This window comes from Vanessa atalanta, chromosome 1 (genome assembly GCF_905147765.1).
Source record: "Vanessa atalanta chromosome 1, ilVanAtal1.2, whole genome shotgun sequence".
Classification (NCBI taxonomy): domain Eukaryota; kingdom Metazoa; phylum Arthropoda; class Insecta; order Lepidoptera; family Nymphalidae; genus Vanessa; species Vanessa atalanta.
The window spans coordinates 2478689-2499809 of record NC_061871.1 but is presented as its reverse complement, the minus strand read 5'-3'; the positions used below and the strand labels follow the sequence as shown (position 1 = coordinate 2499809).

The window sequence follows — 21121 nt, the reverse complement described above, 5'->3', positions numbered from 1 at the left end:
TTGATCAATACTATAATTTCAAATTGACGAAAGCATTCGATTGTTTAATACTCTCCGTATTGAACAATCAATTAAACTTTACAAATAATAACAGAAAACAGGTATTGCAATCGAGGGCATAGTTTAGTGTTTGTAAGCAGGAACTGTTACGTTATACCAGGAATAACTGTTACGGTGGTTTACGTAACGATTTCCACTCAGGGTTGTCAGCAATGGGAATATATTACTAATGAATTGAAGGCATAAAAGGAATAAAACAAACTTTGATTTGCATATTCCATGCGATATGGTAATAGCTCTGACATATCAAACAATAGAAAATGATTTTTTTTTATAATAATACATTTTTTATGGCATTGGTTGGCGGACGAGAATATGGGCCACCTGATGGTAAGTGGTCACCACCGCCCATAGACAAAGGCGCTATAAGAAGTATTAACCACTCCTTACATCACTTATGCGCCACCAACCTTGGAAACTGAGATGTTATGTCCCTGTGTTTACACTGGCTCACTCACCCTTCCAACCAATTAACATTACTATTCCACTTAACTACTTATATCTACTCTATTTTACTTGCAAAGATCCGATGACAATTTTGACGAGATTAAATACCCAATTTAAAAAATTATTAACCTACTGATTCATGAACAATTTTAAGCAATTTAAAATTATTATTTTTTAACCGTACACAACTTAATTAATTATTAAATTGTAATGAAAATTACTTTACACGTTACTAATTTAAGATTATTTAATATGAATTATTTCAAGAGAAACTCGCATGAAGATGACGGGAATAAAGTTTTAAAACGGAAAATCGTTCTTTCTTTCTCTTTGAGTTTTAAGAACGAGACTTTTGTTGATACGTTTTAATAAGAGATAATGTATAAAAGCGAACTAATTGCAAATAAGAGAAGATATAAAAGAGTTTGTTTTTAATTACTTAAGAATTATTATATACATAAAGACCTTAATAAAAAATAAATAATACAAATACTATTGTACAAATAATGACGGCCTGGATTCTAGCCACCATGGCCAGAATCCTAGCAGCATTTGCCCATTGAAACCACGCAATTGGACGAGGTGAAATACTTTTAATAAAGGTTTTTATATAATGACTTTTCTACCTCCGACTCGAGTATTACAAATATTTCAGAGAAAATTATAATGCGATACAGACGCTTAAACATCATTAAAAATATTCGTATACGTCGACGAGTTCCTTAAATTGTACCGATCATTTGGATATTAATCATGATCACATCATTAAAAATAAAATTATTTGCTTTATTCCCACTACAATAGTAAAGTCTAATCGTACGTACTCTAATATTTATGTTTGTCTATAATATAAAAATAAAGCATAAGAACAAACATTTCTTTGATAAAAATATTTGATATTTTTTATTGAAAAAATTCAATGACATGTTATATCACGACATCGATGATGCCTTTTATTATGTAAACTGAAATTTAAAAAAAATCGATTGTTTATTTTTGGCATCGAATTTATAACTGGTATCGTTCGGGGTGATACTTTTCTAACTAGACCTCATACGTACAAATTTGACATTAGAATGTTACGGTTGAATAAAAAACACATACCTAAACCCTGAAAATATTACACTCATTTTTTTGGTAGTCGTGTAAGAATTGCAAAGAAATGGCTGTGTTATAATTTCTTCGGGTATGTAAAACTTGTATATGTTTCTAGTTGTGTAACGTAATGATGACGTCCCTTATAAATTAACAAGGAAGATATACTGTGTCTAAGATTTGCAGCCCTAAGTTTTCATCATTGCGCTTATCATAGAAGCGTATCGAGTAAATGTCTGATGACACAAAATTAATTTCTATCTAAGGATAAAAGTTTGGTTATGAAATCGTCACTATTTTATAAAAGAAAGTATGTTTATTCATGATTTATTTGTATATTTTTTAGCACTTCAATTGATCACATAGTTAGCACAAGGATTATTTGAATAACGGATTTTTGTATTTCATAAGAAGCAATAAAAATTTTAAAAGATACAAATAAGTGAGTCATGGTGAATATTTCAGCAGTTATTAAAAAGAGACATAACTATGTAGGTATATGTATAAACAATCATTTTTATCATTTATTGGGTTCTAATCTATGACAAACTTTATAATTATAGACGAAGACCGTATGCAATGAGGATTTAAATAAATTTAACAACTCAACGTAAGTAGAAATTAGCTAAGAAGAAAAAACTACACCTAATTTAACTTTATTATAATAAAAGTACAAAATAAGAGTTACCTAAAAGCATAAATTAAAATAATATGTATAATAATTACAATAACTTAAGGTCTCAACTACTTTACTTCGTATCGAAAGAAGTTAAGACGATTATTCAGCTTTAACTTCGCGTGTTTTTAAGCGAGATATTAGTTTTGGCATCAAAATGTACTTCTGATGCCGTCCGAAAGTGCTAAGTCCGTCTCAGGACTTTATGCATTAAAAAACCGCTCGTCTCTTATTTCTAGTCACGTCGAGTTATTTGTTAAACAATCAATTGCACAATTCGATTTTTATACGTTTAGCACGTGAGTGTGTTGGTTTCGTTATTCCAAATTATGTTAAGACGATTTTAAATTAAATCAAATCAAATATATTTTATCGTCTACCACATTTAAATGTAATTATAAACAAACTGGTTAGGAAAAATATTTCTACACATCCTTTATTTTTTAACTTCATCAAATTATTTTGCAAACGTGACATTCACATGCATAACAGTGAATTATATATATATATCACAAAATTTGGAACTCTTTAAAGCAGTTACAATTCTCATTACAATAAAAACTAACTAAAACTTTTCCATCTTGCAATAAAATGTTATAAAATTAATTTCCAGCGAGTATCCATTACATATCAAATTTTATCGCAACTCTAAGCTGCATAATTATTCATTGAAAAAAGAAGTGGGAACAAATATCAAGATTAATACATTAATCTATTTTAACTGACAGCTATAGTTTATTGCTAAGGTGTTTGTAAGTACAGTGTTTTTATAGCAATCGTATTAATTATAGCTATAATAAAACACTGTATTTTTTTTCCAGTGAAAATGCTTAATGCTTTATCGCACTGAAATATAGTATTATAATTAAATATCATTAATTACTAATAGGGAGAGTACATACCATAGAAAAAAAGTATCAAAGGGCTATGAAAGCTGTTCTGCTTCTGCTTGGCTGTTCTGTATGAAATTTAAGTCGTAATCAAAGAAATAGAACACACACACACACATGATAGAAGAATACATAATGTAATTGTTTTATATGAAACAAAAAACATTAGAAAAGCTAATTTTGTTTAAATTTTAAATAACCATCGAAATTTTATAATTTTAATACGGATACTCATATGATATCAGTTTCAGAAAATAGCTTTAGCTATTATAGCTCGCAAATAAGGAGGTTGGACAGATCTTTTTATATTTTTTTTACAAAGATTTTTTAATCTGTGTTTTCCGCAAATTTATTGTATTCTCTACATCCGTGAGTATCGAAGGATTATTCAAATGTTAACGTATTCAATACCGTCACAAAATATTTAAATTTAATTTAAACCGCTAATTTATTCTTCATGTATTATGATTTTATCGTTTTCTGTCACTAAAGACTATTTTTATATTCTTTTTATTGATTGCATTTTACATTCGATGATCATGATGCAGCTTCAGGGAAAGTATTAGTCCAATTCCGTATATAAGTATAATTCCTGTATTTACTATGTCATGTTAAACTCCATGTTTATTAAAAGAAATTATTTTTTTCCGCAATTCCCGCAATTCGTAGATCAATTTAAGGGGAAGTCTTAAGCTAACGAGCTACTTTTAAGGTAATTGTAAAACCCGTCAAAATACCAGGAAGATATGCTGAAAGATCACAAGGTGGTAGAAAATAAGTCCATTATAAAAAGTATTTTACTACAGTGATCAGTGTAGTTTTAGTTATAAGTGTGACCAGGAAAGACTTGTGGTGGTAATTTGGAACTGTTTTAAAAGAAAACTGCTTACCTGTTAGATAAGACTTAAGAGCTCAAAAGAGAAGAGTTGAGAAAGAAGAGAAAGGTGCTCAAAACTTGTTTTTAGTCTATGGACGGTGATCATTTAGCTCTACTGTCGATAAAAATATTGTCTGTATTTCCACTAGTCGTTCCTAGAATATTCAACCGTATGAGAAGAAAAAGAACAAGATTTTGTCTTTGTATTTTGTCCTTCAATTTAAACCTTTTGTTTAGGTCCTTATTATACCAGGCCAAGCCGAGACGGGTAGCTAGTTATAAATAAAATAAACTTATTCAATAACTACCTAACAGTGATGAAAATATTAAATTCATAAGCTTGCCCCATCATACACGCAATGCGTAGGTACTTTATTTATTCTTTAAAACGAGGCTAGTCGTATGTCATATTATAATTTTATTTGCTTTTTTAACACATACGTTTGTGAAACTCAACCTACAAATATGTACTATTTAAATAACATTTACGTAATATATAGTAAAGGATTTTTAAGCTGTTCCGTAATTTGTTTGCAATTGTTTTATAGAGCGTGGCGAGAGATTTATTTTCTTATGAAGATAATTTTAAGTAAATAGTATTTCTATCGTTTCAACAAATCAAGATATCAAATTATTTTAAGAATATATTTCGTTTTTGCATAATAGTTATCGCTTTCGAATATAATTTAGACCAAATTTTAGATCGAGAGATATTTAAATATGTTTGAAAGAAAGAAGGGAAATCATTGTAGGCAGTATTGACAAGGCTTACGGTGGAATCACTTAACAATAAAGGGTCGCCATGAGCCACTAGACCAATGATATAACTTGTTAACTGATTATTTTAAATATCATTATTTTTATATAAAGCTATGTGAGAACCATTAATTAACATAACATATATCTCCCGATTTAATCGTAAATATTTTACAAAGATCAATTTTAGGCTTCCTTGAAACGACGCCGACGCTAGTCTACACAAAATTTCGATCCGGTGCCAGTGCGGCTCCGGCGTCATGTGCAATGTACATGAAGCCTAAGGCAGTGACATATTTTTGCAACGTGTTTAAATTAACTTTAATTAACAACGCATTGTGTATCGACGTTGTGATGAACTTAGGAACACCGAAATATCAAGGTTTTCTTAACCTCTGCATTAAAATCAAAACTAATTACTTCACATTCACAAAAATATATTCTAAAACGAACCTAAACGTGATATTTATTTATGTACTGTCAAAATAAACTATAACACGTGATAGAAATCGGAATAACTGTCGAATACAAACAAATAATAGCTGAAGCAAATATTGCCGCATAAAGTTGCGAGAAGTGACAATAAACGAGGGTCACAATAGTTCTTGGTTGATGGTTGGACTTTATTTAACATTGAAAGTTTGAAACTACACTTCGGCCTTGATATAATTTTATTTTTAACTAGCTTGATAGTCTTACTTTGCTTAAGCTGTATCTATGACGTGTCAAGTGATTGTTAAATTTCGAAACTAAAATGCTCAATATTGGTACACGATAGATTTAGTATGGACCGTGAGTTACCGCAACGGTTTATGGTTCGCTCAACGATTTCAAACTCGCAGATTCGATCCTGACCACTTGGATTGTCTTGCCAACTTCTAGCACAAGCTTTACGATTATGTTTAATCTTAATGTTTTGATCACTCAGGCCTGAATATCTGCGCGGTATAAGGTCAAATGAAAGTCTCAGTTAGTTAGTCTTAGTTAGTCATAATCTCTAAAGAAGACGTGATGATGAGGTGTCCTACTGACATTTTTAACAAAAGTATCGAGCCTAATTAAGTAGAAAATTATCAATTTCTTAGAGGGTACGCAATGTATATGTATACTATAAAGCGTGTGAAATTTAAGTGGCAGTGGGCGGGGCACATTGCTCCAAGAACCGATGGCCGATGGGGCCGACGAATTCTCGAGTGACGACCATGGACCGGAAGACTCAGCATGGGTAGGCACCCCACAAGGTGGTCCGACGACCTGGTGAAGGTCGCGGGACGGGAAGCCGCTGGTTGCGGGCTGCCCAAGACCGGTCGTTGTGGCGATCTTTGGGGGAGGCCTATGTCCAACAGTGGACGTCCTTCGGCTGAGATATGAGATGCAGCATGTGAATAAAAAATGATATACATAAGAATGTTATTCACTTTTAAAATTATTAGATAAAAACTGGTTTATGTTATATTTATTCAGAATCAGTACTGTTTTTCTAAAAGTAAAGTTCGTAAAGAACTTTAGCCTGACTCCTACCGTCCCACTGCCATAGACAGTGGAAACATAATATAACGATCGCAAAGAATATTTATCACAATAAATTAACTATGGGTACCATATAAAATCTTGCAAATTTAATTGTTTATTATTTTGTTCTTAAAAAAAATATTTTTTTTCTTATTCTCTTAATAATATAAAAATTACAGCAGTATTTTTACATCATGTCATAGCTTAAAAATATGAATACCGGGACATTAATAGATATAATAAAGAAAGCGCACATAAAAATAAAGGTTATTTCCAAAATTTATTTTTTACATTTAAGGCCATTTAAGTAATGTCTTGTTTAAAAATTGATTTTATTTTATCTGTTATTAATTGAATTATGTTACTTAATATTATTAAGGATTAAGTTAGAGAAAGTTACTTTATATTAACGATTTAAAAGGTATTTTTACGCAATAGAATAGCAAGGTATGGACATATATTTTTTTGTCTATAGCGAACAATGAACTTATGTCGATGTTCCATTTATGCAACTTTGAAATGGTTATGTAGCAGATTTTTATCTATTACGGCTAAAGTGTGTAGTTCTAGTAATCGTACAATTTGATACTAAGCCACCTGTGCAATGTTTTTTTAGTATTTATCATTCATTTATAATCTTTACTTCTTTAGTAAACATTGTCTGGACCTTGACACAATGTTATTATTTAACTTTCAAGTTTACACATAATTGTGTTTGTTTTACTATAAAAGTTTATGTTGTATTTATGATAAAAATGTTAAGGAATATGACTTATTGCCCTGCTAATAGGATTTTAATCTTGCTATGATTTAAGGCATGAAATAATTTTCCTCATTTTTTTTTATTATGGCCTCAGTTCGGAGATCAGTTAAAATTTTGTTTTGTCATCAAATCCGAGATACTGGTAAAGTTGGATGATTTCAAATTAATTAAAGTATATTTTAATGGCTAAATTTAAATAGGATAAGAGATTTTTTTGTGATTTTTTTTTAGTGAAAATATTGATTACTGAAGTAAAGTATAATTTAATTTTATCTAAAAATATGTAATTGCAGTTAGTAATGATTTTTAAAAGTTAGTTTTGATTTAAAAAAAATTATAGGTTTAAGATATGAGGGTTGAAATAATTAGTAGATATTTAACAAACATTTTCGATATTCTTGTCAAACTTGACCTTAATTGACGTATGCGTTTATTATACTAACCAAACATCGGCCTAGCGGCTAGCATGCTTAGTGTTCAGTGGAGTTAGTAAAATGTTTACAAGCTACTTAGTCTTGGAATAAGGCTAGGTGTATACACTGCAAATTATTAACACTAGGATGATGGATTTAAACGCCTAAATAAATTGAATTAAATAAATAAATTTCCTAAATTTCCCTACATAATTATGCTGTTTGGAACAATTTATGTATTTTAGTTAATTATATACTTTAGCTTTTTTTACAACGAGAACTTTGTTATTTGTAGTTTGCATTTCTAAAAATTGATTTATTTTCAGTGGAGTATGATTTCCTATTGGCTATGGCTATATTGCTATAAGGGTTAATGAATATAAAATTTATCAATAAATCTTCTGAAAAGGGCACAAGATAATTGGTGGTGAGGTATTAACCCGGCTTTAAAATTTGAGAATCTCGGGCTCCGTAAGACGTCCATCCTGATGGTGTCTTCTATGTGATTGCACCTCGGCTCATGACGCAGTCATAGGGGTGGACAGCGCAAAAGCAATAGCATGCTGAGTTAACGTCACAACGGTTTCCGTGACTTCAGTAGTTGATCGATGAGAATATGTGGGGACGTAATGACTGAACTGTGTTTATATTACTTTTATGACAATACACATAATAAAACTGTAAAATGGCCCTAAAGCTAACATTCGCTATTTTGTCTTTATGCTACTAGTAAAAATATTGCAATGTTAATTTTTGGCCTAACAATTACCTTGATAAACAGAATATTAAAGAGATAATATTGGCGGACTTGTTTATAGGCCACCTGATGATTAGTGGTCACGCACATAGAAATTTGCGTTGTAAGAAATATTAAGCATTCCTTAAATCTCTAATACGTCACCGTCTAATACGTGGGTACTAACCCAAGTTTGGTGACGTATTAGAGATTTAAGGTATTTAGTAGCATCTTAGTGATGCTGTATCCCTTGTGTATGTAGTTACACTGGCACACTTTGTTTCCAACCAAAACATTACAATACTAGATATTGCTGTTTGTTGCAATAGAATATCGTATTAATAAATAAATAAAATAAAATTACATTCGCGTTCAGAGATAAAGGAAAACATTATCAAAACATCATCTCGCAATTGAGCGACGTGATAAAATAAGTCTTTTACTTATAAGTAGTAATCTCATCCCAACAAAAGGACGTTTTTAGGCTGCTACTATAAATAAATAAACATTTCTCTACGTCAAAGACATAATACCTTTAATATATTATTGGTTTCCTGTAACGTATTTTTATCCATATTATATACAAAGATTTTTCTCACATACATTCCTGTCTTAATTCTTTAGCTCTCGCAAGAAACGAACTGGTCTCACAATTCAATTAGTGCACAAAATAACCATGTGTAAGTAACGAACTACTCGTAATTCCTTCCGCCAATTTAAACTTTCCTATGTCGCAGATCTGTTGTTTTCCCTCCATTCTGTGGACATCCTGTGATTGACTTAAACTTGATTGTTGTTCTATTTTTAATTCTTTGTTGTGCTATAAAGATATTTTTTAAATATCATGCCAAGCGCAGTCAGTCCAACATATCCATCCTGCGTCCAGGGCTTTTTTACGTGTTATTTTAAAAGTCAATAAATTTCGTCAACGTTCAAAACGCCATTTTTTCGCAAAACCATAGTGAATATCATAGTGATAATCAAGCTCTCGACCTTATGGTTGGAAAACAAAATGTGGTGCCATCTATTGCACTTTTTAGATACCAACTTGTATATATTTGTAAAGGTATAGTTATTATATTTTACACTAGATGGCTAAACTAATAAAAAATGCTTTTAAATTGTGTATATAGTTGTAATGAAACGAATAGGTAATTTTTAAATTTAGTTATATAACCTTAATTAGTAGTCTTAACTTCTAGTTCTTTACTTCTATGATATTAAATGTATTATATATTCCAAAAGTATGTCTCTTCATGAATATTTAATGCAGTATTTTAAATAAGTCAAATCCAGACATTGTGTGTGTATTAATTGCACATATAACAAACATTTAAAAAAGATTGATTGTTGACGATGGAAATATAGTAAAAATTAATAATACCTTATCAGTACAAATTGAATCAATGAATCCACTTGACATGGTTATTAGATGACAAATGTACTCACTGTAAATAATCCTTTTATAAAGTAATAAATAAAATTTCATGTGTTATTATAAAATTAATTTAATTTTCATACTTATTAAACTAACATTAACAAAACAAAACGGGACAAAATCAAGATGCAAAATATATGCAAATATAACTTGTAAGCAGTTTAACAACGACTTTAACTTACATTTAATTTGCTTCATTAAACTAAATCACTTTTAAAATTATGTATAACAATTAAGATCATTTTTACTAAAGACATAGTATAAAATAAATTTAAGAGCAGACTAATTGTTGTTGAATTTATTGTGTCCAATAATGGTTGTTAGTTCATTTATACAATTTGACATAGAATTCACCAGTAACTTTTAACTTTGTTCCAAACAAACAACTGTATTGGTTAAATATCAACTGTTTCTACTCTACACTTAAATTAGTGAGAAAAGTAAATCTTAATGTTGCTTGGATTATAATTAAGATTTAGTAACTTGTCGTAACATATTGAAGTTTTTTTTTTATTAAAATTCTATGCAATGGAATTTGCATATCATGCTGCAAATTCAAAAAGTAAGGTTTTACAATTTTAATTTTATTTTTCAAATTATATTTATGTTTAGATTCTTTCAAATAAATTATTATGTAGTCTTAACCAGAAGTATTTTTTTTACAAATGCAATATTACTTCTTACATTTCGTACAAGTGCAAGTTTACTTAAAAATTTAAATAACATAGAAATATTAATACCAACTATTAATGGATATTTATTACTAGCTATTTTGTGATTCTGCGTTATTGCTACTTGAACTCTCCTCACTGCTTTCTTCATCACTGGATTCCTCGCTTGTCTCATCAGATTCATCACCTCGTGATGACTTTTTAGCCATTAATTCTTTAAACTGCCGCACTGTAATTTTTCGCGGCATAATTTCCCGCAAAAAATCTAACGTGTCGTCCTCTTGGACCACTTCGGCAATGTGTTTGTATTCAAGGAAGTTGTTTTTGCTATTCTTAAATGCCCTTTTCGCTAGATCCGTTACGAATAATTCCTGAAATGAAATATTTTCAATAAATTTAATACATATTTTTCTAATTCATCTAAAAATCATAAAATATTTTTTTAAAGATTTGTTACTTACTGTTACTTTAGTCACTAAATATAAAGGTTCTGGTCCAACTGCATCTACTTCTGGTGAGCTTTTCATTATAGTTTTTACCCTAGATAGTGGTAAATGTAAGTCTTTCTCTGCCTTTGGAGTGGACATTTTTAATTTAATTTGATAATAGGATCGTAATTTTGAATTTAAAGATACTTGAACATTCAAAACTGTCAGTTCTATAACAACAGCACGCCTGACGCCGGTCACCGCTGTTAGTATTGTCATTTGTCAATTTCAAATTTGGTATGTCAAAAAGTACAGTCTTATTCTACGGTGTTGACAGCAATTAACTATATATATATCTATTTTTATAAATATAATTTTGGAAAATATTAAAGTAAACCAACGCAACCTGCGTTGGTTTACTTTAATATAAAATATAAAATGTTGTTTTAAAATAAAATATGTATAAAATTTTTTTTTTAGCATTTTTATAGTAACAAAAATAAGTTCAATTAGATTTTTTCACAAATTTCAGAAATATTAGTTCAGAAGATTGAATTTGTCGAATAGACAAGCTATTCGAATTATTTCTATATTAATTTTATTTGAATATGTATAATCCAGTGAATGATTTAATTTGTTTGTAAAAAATTAACTCGTTCATAGGAATATATAGTTATTTATTATACTTATAATATCAAACTTTATAGGTACTTAATGGAAGTATTTTAGTCTAGATTTGAAATTTTCGTAGTATTCACCGTTAAAATTAACTGCACCCGAATTGAGAGCTTAAAAAACAAATTTTTGACGCTTCTGAAAGGAACCTAAAATCGGAATCGCAAAATTTTGAAGAAAGAAGTACGGGAAATGTTTTTGAAGGAAGACCTTTGGTACTATGAATAAATAAGGTGAAATTATCAGAAAATGCAAAAATACTGGTATAAAAAATATTTTTATTTAGCATGATTATACATTTTTTACATCTTCGAAGCTAGGGTGATTGCAGGATTTTTTTGAATTTAGTAATAACTTGATATTTTTAATTTTTATTAGTTTTATATATTATAGAATTTATGCGAAAATGAGATTAAAGAAATGAAATTTCAATGTTATTTTTTAAAACATTTATTACTATATACTATATAAGCTATTCAAATTTAAAATAAATCTTAGTTGTTCTTGCCTATGTGATCGATTTCGTCTAAACAGACACAGTATTATTATTTTATTGTGTGAAAATAAAAAAGTTTTTAACTCCTTTTATTTCAAGCAGAGCAACGTTTAATGCTCTAGTTACGTTGTCGTTGAGGTTAAATACTTTCAGGACATTACAAAATAAGTTCGCATAAATTCATGCGAAGTATAGAATAAAATGGTTTTGGCTGTTTAGGTCAAGTTAGAAGACGCAATTTGATCGGCGCTCGATAAATATGTATGCACATATAAAATTACATTGCGTTAAATAATTACATTTTCGAGATGGCGATGATGATATGGGATAGCTCAATGGTGTACAATAAAGTATATATATATATATAAATATTCATGAATTATCACTTCAAACAAATATCGCGTTGAATGCCTTCTTTCTGGTCACTATCGTGATAGCGCATACTTACTCTATAAACTAATTGCCAGCAATAATAGCCATTCTTTTAGAATAGTCAATATATATTGTGCCTTAGTAACAAGGTTTGAGCTTTAAAATTATAGAGATTTTAGATAGGAACTATCTTAAAAAATAATAATGTGTGAGGTTTAATAATGGCTATCATGTGTCTTTCAGCCTGTAGAACTATAATTTATTTTAATTATGATTTAATTTCCAATTTTTGTAAGGTAAGGAAGCGAGGGTGGGAATTCAATAAGAAATAAAGAAACAATTGTGGTCTTAACGCTAGCTGTCTTTATTTTCCATTTCCTTATAGAAAATACTTTTACGAAAAACAGTATATAGGGCCGCCCGCGTGCCCGTACGCCCCAATGGAGCGCCGCTGACTAGTGTCGCCCGGCAGCCCAGCCAACATCCAATACTTACGTGAAAACGATAAATAATATAAAAAAAATACTGATAGCACGAGATCGAAGCTTACAGGGACTTCTCAATTTTAATCAGTTCAGCGATGCCATCGTACATCTCCTTGACGGCGTCATACTCGGTAAGACCCATGCGCCTCTTGTTGGAGATGTCGTAAACTCCACCCTCGGCCTCGGTGTGCTCGCCGCGGGTTCCACGCACCTGCAAGTGGTATTTCGACGCAACCTCCTCCAATTTTGCCTTGTCAGCTGCGAGTTTGGGCAACTTGATGTGCACGGAAGCACGCACAGTTGTTCCCAGATTGGTTGGGCAGAAGGTCAGGAAACCAAGACGGTCATGGTGAGAGAAGGGGATCCTCTTTTCGATGTCATTGACAGCGGTCACTAGCCTCTTGTAAACTTGCTTCAAGTCACCACCCATCTGCATGGAGATGATGCGGAGATGGTCCTCCTCATTGCACCAAACCAGGAAGGTCTTGTTTTCATTGTGGTAGATACCACGGCCGGAGGGCCAGAAGCGGCAAGCATTGGCAGCCTGGAGGAAACGGTCACCCTCCTTGAAGAGGAAGTGATCATCAATAAGTTGTTGTTGAGTTTCCTTAGACATGCCAGTAAGGGGGAAGAAAGTACCCTTAAGTTCGCCTTCAAGACCAGATAAAGTTGATGAAACTTTTTCTTCCATTTCCTTGTACTGGGCCTCAGTCAAGCAGGGGTTGAAGGGGTAACCCTCCAAAGAACGGCCACAGCGGACACGTGTGGAAACAATGAATTCACTGCCAGGGTCTAAGTTGCCAAGGGTCTCAACATCACCCCAGTTTTTGGCTGGGTGCTTGTCGGTTTTCTTGAAGCCATTGTGGTAATCTTCAATGATGGGGTCGAAGAGGTCAGCAAATACAGAATACGCTTCAGCATCAGGAGCGTAGATTCCAACACCAGAATCCAAGTTCTCAACACCTGAAAAAAGTAACAAATATAGACATAAGTATTGTATGTAAGTTCATAATATTATAAAAACATTATAATATGGACGTCTAATTGAAACTGATAATTCAACTTCTATTAATTATTGTTTTTTTATTATTTTTTTTACATCATTGAATTTTTAAAATAATCTTTTCTATTAATGCACCAATTTTTTTAAAATTTAACAAAAATTGAACATTTGTATGATGTAATAATATATTACAAGAAAAGTAATTTTAATCTTTTTCTACATTTTATATTGCTATTATCATAAGCTATCAGAATACAATTATCAGACATTATCTACAAATTTTCCAGAAAAGATTATATTTCAATAGGTTTCATTTTAAAATAAAGCCAGTTATCACGTCTTCATGAAAATTATGATATTTACGATGAAAATAAAATAACAGAAAATCTATTAAGTGCAATTAATTTAAACATATATTTTAACTTTTGTAGTTGCATAAGTTCGCACAAGCGAAAGTATTAATATAATATTAAAAAAATTACATTTACTGTAAAAAGTCAAATAATTATGTAATATAATACTGTTATGGGAGGAAGTATTAATTACGCTTTGTTGAATAAGTCTGCGTTAAATATCAATTGCCTACTAGTATTACTTACCAGACTGGATACAATCCAAGAGTGTAGAGCCAAAGGAAGTCTTCTTGTTCTTTAGAGCATCGAATACTTCCTTGGTAAGGTACTTCTTAAGCAGCGACTTTGAGTCGGAGGCTTGGAGCTTGCTGAATCCAGCTTCCAATTTCTCGATGGTTGCGGCGTCCACCATTGCTGCGGCTTTTCTGCAAAAGATTAAATTTTATCAATATGTGTTCTTATATAAACTAGGCTGTATAGGTCACAGAGGAAAAGGATTCTAACGCTTTTAAAGCCGCACAAGTAGCTCGTGTACACATTGTCGATTTTTCAAATAAAATCTAACCAAACCCAAAAATATATTTTGACTTTAGAAATTTAAATTGAACCGGCGCGCGTGACGTTCAAAAATCACTATGACTGCTTTCAAAATTATTAAGGTAACACACACACTATGTACACAATTTAAAAATTGACATTTTAAGTATCTACCCGCTTTTTTTCTTTAATGATTTGAATTCTTAAATGCTCTCAGTAATAAAATTTATTGCAATAAAAAAATATATTAAAAAATTATATTTCGATAAAGAATCATTGTCATGTCAAAACATTGTCTGATTTAAGAAAAAGCAGTTTTATTATAGTATATTAAAATTCCTTGAATATGCGATATAAAATTTACAAACCGTCTGATGAGGTAATACGCAAGAACCGCGCCGCCGCAAACCATAACAGGAATCGTGATTTTAAATTTATAATTCATGGCGATGTTTCTAATACTACAAGGGGCGATGAGAGGATCTACCAACTAGGTGATGGTGTTAGGGAGTACTGACGGATTTGGAATTGTTATTCGAACACACCCAAGAGTCACTTGAATTTAGTAGAATTACGTAATATTGTCAGAGGTCGTCTTGGCCGCGCGCAAGTCGTGTAGAATTGTCAGCTCACTGCGCACCGGTGCTGCTTAGCGGCGCGCAGCCGTTACCTCCCACTAGCAAACTGCTTACGAACGTATTATCGCGAGTTTCTTATTACCAAATTGCATTTATTATGTGCGACAGTCGACAATGTAGTCAACGTGAGCAAGCTTCGTCAAATTACAGCTACAATTTGATGTTCCTAGAATGATAGCGATTACGAATGCACCTTATATTATTACTTGAAAATAATATTCGACGATATGCTTCGAATGAATTACTCATTCTAATAAAACTATAAAATAAATAGCCATGACATTGAAATAATTTTCGTTAAGCTTATTAAAATATATAAAATAATGTGACTAATTATTAAAAATAAATATCGTCACAGCAATAAATATATTTAATTACTATTACTCATGACAATGAGTAATAATAATTTGTAAATGATAATGCTTTAATAATATAAAGTAATATTGCATTTTCAATGGGTACTTTATAAGTATACATACATCAATTAAGATTTTACTGTACATAAAGTAATAATTTTAGAGGGTACAATAGAATTAACGTGGATGGCCATTTACTTGATTTTCTAAGCAAATACGACAAAATATAAATATCGAAATATTGTTAATTTCTTAAGAAAACTTATACTGTTGCGAATAAATGCCGGCTTCTAATATACGCACCCGTCGGCTTCATCTGCCGGTTTGTTTTCCTTGTTTTCTTTTGTAGCACAGCCACCCATTTTCACTAATATACAATTTAACTAGCCGCTATAAACATGCACTATATCACGAATAACTACAGCAAATAAATAAAATCAACGGAGAATACTAAATGCAATGATGGAATGATATTTTGCCCAAATGAATATGCCTGTGCAGGGAGCGGCGACGGTGAGGGGTGGCCCGATCGATGCCCGGTACGCACGCACGCGGCTCACGCTTCCCGCCCTTCGGGAACCGCTTCAAAACTTTTCGGAGGGAAACCTACCCCTGGCTAGCGCCACCGTTAACGTTCGCGGGCTATATTTGAATGGAAACCCAACTTTTTACCGCCTACTATCATAATATCAGACAGAGCGCACTTAAACTTATCGTTGCACATCTCGAACCGATTTAATTTGTCACTAGATATCTGATATAACTTATCAAAAACATTTGAAGTGATATCGAATGATAATGACGGTTGAAGAGGCTGATCAGGGCGGTAGAATAAATGCTTAAGTGTCCACCGCTTACCTTTCACTTGAACAACCGTTAGAGTCGACTGCGAGGTGCAGAATGGTCGGTGCGGGAGCGCGCGGAACGTTAAGCCTACTACGTCCCGCGCCCGCACCGCAGCCCTACCGCTGTCAACCTTGGCCTTGCTGGGATGCTCAGCGTCTGGCCACAGCAGACTTAACGCTTTCGAAATGCTTTTCTTTATTAATTTAATCGACAGTATCGAATGTTAACCATGTGATACGAGGATAATTATTACATTCAAGTAATCATATTTGCGTATTCTTATTGCGATAAAATTAGATTTTAATTATTTTACAACACATTATCTGCATTTCAATGATATTTTAAAAATAGTAAAGAATAATCAAGTTCATACATTATTTAAAGTAGGTATTTATTGTAATCAAACCGGTACAGAACAGCAATATAAAATTAGGATGTTGCCGATTCATTTTCGTACCTGGATGAACTCCAAAAGTATTACGATACAACTTGCTTAATACTGGCCTCGCCAATGTCAAGTTTATTTTTTCACTTTCAGATGGAACAATTACTGTTTTTTTTATAATTATTAAACATAAATATAGGTATTTTTTTATCTGTTGACATTTGTTAGGTACCTAAAATTATGTATTCCCACGAAAGAGATTTTACATAATAACTGATAAAACGATTGATCATTTATTAAAAAAAAACGAAGATTGTATTGGTTAGCCAATTGTAAAAGTAGATTTTCGGTTTTCTTGACCTCTGGCCTACAGCCCTTGACTCATAGATTAACACCATTAGCAATGACTTGCGTGGGTTCGGTGCGTCAAGGATGGAGGAAGCCATAATGTTACCCTCAAAGCTGTTTTATGAACGGCTTTGACCTTTTAATTAAGTTGGTATGCGGTATTCAAAGCACATTTAGGTACATTTATCGCGAATAATTTAATATACATTTTACCTCTATGTAATTAAGATATAATTTTATGATTTTAATTTTATCACTTGTAGAACACAACACAAATATATATATTAATTGTAGACAGCCCGGAATAACGATATTTCGAACTCATATTGTTTCGTTAACTAACATTAGTCATAATTTACTAATTGTTACTAATATTTATTTTCAAAATTTCAATAACGTGTAGGTATTCATAATAAAATCATGACTTCTCCATAAACATAGTCATCACTGACTGACTGACTGGTCACTAGTCAATTGCTAGTGGCGTTATCACGTTACCAGCTTATGACGTAAGTATTAATTTTAAATCAGGAAAAATATCAGATTGTATACCAGGTGTTACTCCACATATATAATTAAAATAACCAAGGATATTGAATGCAAACAAAAATACAGTCATATTTTAAAACTGAAATCTAATAAAAAATAGGGTACCTACCTGATATTTATAATGGATCAAAACGATAAAAGAAGCAAGCAAAGCAAAGATTCCATTAAGCCAATATAAGTTATCTTAGTTACCGATCATATATTAGTAGAGATGATAATGACCTAACTATCAATATTAACTACCTACGTTTTAGAATGTTACTATGAACTATATAATCGTTTAAATACCTAGTTGTGTAAACATTTAATTGCAAATCAAATTAATCATTATATCTTCTGAAATAGTAATTTCAGTTAAGTATGATTAATATTAATTAATAAAGTAACTAGCAAAAATAAATAAGGAGCAATGTTTTGTTATTAATATTTCCATTCATGCTAACACATGTCATTCGCGAGCACTTTTATTTTAAACAACGTGTAGCAAAAAAATGATGGCCCCGGCCGTGGGAAGGTTCTGGAAGGCCTTGGCAATGACACAGGCTCGTGGCCTCGCGGTAACGGTAATGACTATTAAGCGTTTAAAAATAAATTCTAAACTTTAGCGAAACATTTGTATTTAAGGTACCAACAGCGCCATTATTTTATGAACAAATTATCAATGTTTTTGGTGAAGTTTAATGAGCCATAGTTTTTATAATTGAGATGAAACATGCAAAAAATCGTACCGAAATCAACCATGCTCTAATTGGATACCTAAAAAAGATCATGAATCATAACGGAAACAAGAAAATTCCACAGAAGAATTGAATTGCACAATAAGAACAGTTGTTTCTGCTCAGACTTTAGAGGTATGTGAATAATTTAGATCGTCATAAAAAAGGATATAAAGTTTTATAGGCTTAGGTTGTATACCAAAACTGTTCATCTGTAAAAAAATATATAACAATTACCTGCTATGTACGATATCTAGCATCATCGACGATAATTTTTCTTATGTAACTAAATACATTCGATACATAATTTCTTCTAAAATATGATTAAATGCATGAAATAATTGAACGAATACACGAAAATCATAAAAAGTCACGGCAAACTTCCGGGCAATCGTAAAATTTCGGTTATGCTAGGGTGTTGGGTGGTATGGTATGAGTTACATTCGCCCAGTTGAAACAGCTTCGCGTGCGACCTTGCCCCGCTTGCATCGCTTTGGTTAGGCCAATGTCAATGTCGAACGAAACGGAGGTGGATTATTTGGTAGTGACCGTGAAAATAACACGAATATGTAAATTGTTTAAAAGCGTAACTGATGTTTGATAAGAAATATATAAAATCTAAATATAATACCAACTTCTTTATTCAAAACATATACTTTACTTTAAGACAACTGAAAACGGGTTTAAAACCACTGTCACCCATTTTTATGTACCTCATTTGTGTTGTTGAATAGCGTTACTTTCATTTTTAGAATTTTCAAAATTGGTAATAAAGAACATATATAATTTTCCTGACGATTTACGTCAGGAAAATTATATATGTCTAAGGAATGTAAATTTAAAGTGACTGAACTTGAAAGTAGTAAAAGCTCCTCCTAGAAGAGAGTAGTCGCTTACCCAGCATTGGGTCCCAATAAAAGGTCCTTTTTGGACTAAAACTGTATAGACAATTAGCGTTGTAGTTTGAGTACCTTGTACGTTCTGTCCAAGATACGTTTTGATAGTTTCAATTTTATGAATTTCATTACAAGCTACCACCGTTGCCAAATCTATGATTTTTTTTTATTCTTCACGAAGACTAACGAATACGAACTCTACACTTTTTATCATATACTACATATACTATACAGAATTTATTAAAAAAAAAATTGTTTTTTTCAAGTAAAAGTGAAAATCAGTAATGTATTTATAAAGTTTAAATAATTTGCTTTCATTTTCAGCCCAGGCCTTAATACGACATACGTGTGGCTACCTAATATTTTCCTTTTATTTAAAACTGAAAATTTTGTATCCTACTATCTACAAACGGATGTACGGTAAAGTACCTTTCACTATGAACCTGTCTATTTACGACGACTTTTCTTTGTTTAATAATAATATCTATTAGCAGGCAAACGGAGCAAAGTATGTCTTCGCTGCAAATGCCAATCGCTACATTGCATTGTTGCAACTATCGAATTCGTCGTCCGGAATGCCATGCCAGACTACAGACGATTGATTGATGTATGTATATGTGTACATTATACTGTTTTGTTTGTTATAACCAGTATAAGTATGTTCTATATCTATACGAATGTTATATATGTACAAATGTGTAAGAAACTCTATCTGTCTGATTGCTGCTCTTTCACGCAAAAACTACTGAATTTCAAGGAATAATACTTTTTTGTGCCTGTGAACGTGCTGGATTAAATGTTATTAGTTTTGTATATATTTGTATTTATATAATATGCTTATTGATTTCAGATTGCATATCCAAAAATAAAGTTACAAATAAAACCAAAACAATTCGATCGGAATGTTACAATTGTGATTCAATTATTTTTACTGAGATTCCAATTTCTTCAACTACATCGCTCATTTCCTTTCATACCGTCGAATAATCATAACTTAAGAACAGTATATATTAAAAAACATGATATTTAGAATCGGTTGTAGATTTATGACATTCTAACGCAAGTGTAAAGTTTTTACCTATTTAAAAATAAAGATTTTTACTTGACCAAGAATGGATTCCTGATAGATCCCTACTTGAACTTAAGCCTCGAGAGATGTCTTTCCATATACATTATTACTTAGAATTCGATTGCTCGTGCTCCAATATAAATGCACTTTTTGTATTAGAAAACATTTGATTTAGCAGAATTTATTCAAAAATCTTGATAAAAGTTTCGGAACCGATCTATTGGGTGATATATCTATCAGACCCTAACTAACCAGTTAAAAATTGAAGTAATCTATTCTATCTTAAGTTTCATTAGTTCAGGTAATCGGGTATAATTTTTAATTAAATTAGGAGATCTTTGTCTCCCTAGTTTCGTAGTTGATTATGATATACCGCATGGTATAATGGTATTTGAATTAAATCAGTATTTTTTTATTTTGCAACATACTCATAATATAATTCACTCGGTTACATTACAAAAATTGATATATTTGAAAGGAAAAGGACAGTAAAGGGTTTTTAGTTGCAGTTACTAAATACGTGACACGGCCGCAAGATGTTTTATTGGAATAGATGGCCACTAGGGCCGACCTAGCTCCGAGGTTTATTCAAAGTTTGAAATGGTCCCACCGCGATTATTGTTAGTATTATGGCT

At 31.5% G+C, this 21121-nt stretch overlaps 2 protein-coding genes across 4 annotated transcripts in view; both read right to left on the bottom strand.

The window, feature by feature from the left end:
* LOC125067864 (arginine kinase) overlaps nt 1–16689 on the bottom strand; it is a 32944-nt gene extending 16255 nt beyond the window's left edge. The window contains exons 1-5 of one of the 3 annotated variants that reach the window (XM_047676745.1): nt 15052–15188; nt 14393–14571; nt 13017–13753; nt 7690–7699; nt 441–445 (exon numbers count right to left, since the gene is read on the bottom strand). In XM_047676745.1, coding sequence (XP_047532701.1) covers nt 441–445; nt 7690–7699; nt 13017–13753; nt 14393–14571; nt 15052–15128 — 1008 coding nt within the window. In that variant the 5' untranslated portion in view covers nt 15129–15188. Of the gene's footprint in view, nt 1–440; nt 446–7689; nt 7700–12648; nt 13754–14392; nt 14572–15051; nt 15191–16535 lie in introns of those variants that run through there. The other 2 variants (XM_047676734.1, XM_047676723.1) reach the window with 2 other exon arrangements.
* Nucleotides 9589–11020, bottom strand: LOC125067874 (chromatin accessibility complex 16kD protein). The gene is made up of 2 exons (XM_047676772.1): nt 10796–11020; nt 9589–10705 (listed from the first exon to the last, which is right to left on the bottom strand). The coding sequence occupies exons 1-2, from the start codon at nt 10919–10921 to the stop codon at nt 10427–10429; spliced, it is 405 nt and encodes a 134-aa protein (XP_047532728.1). The 5' UTR covers nt 10922–11020; the 3' UTR covers nt 9589–10426.
* Nucleotides 16690–21121: the final 4432 nt, after the last annotated feature.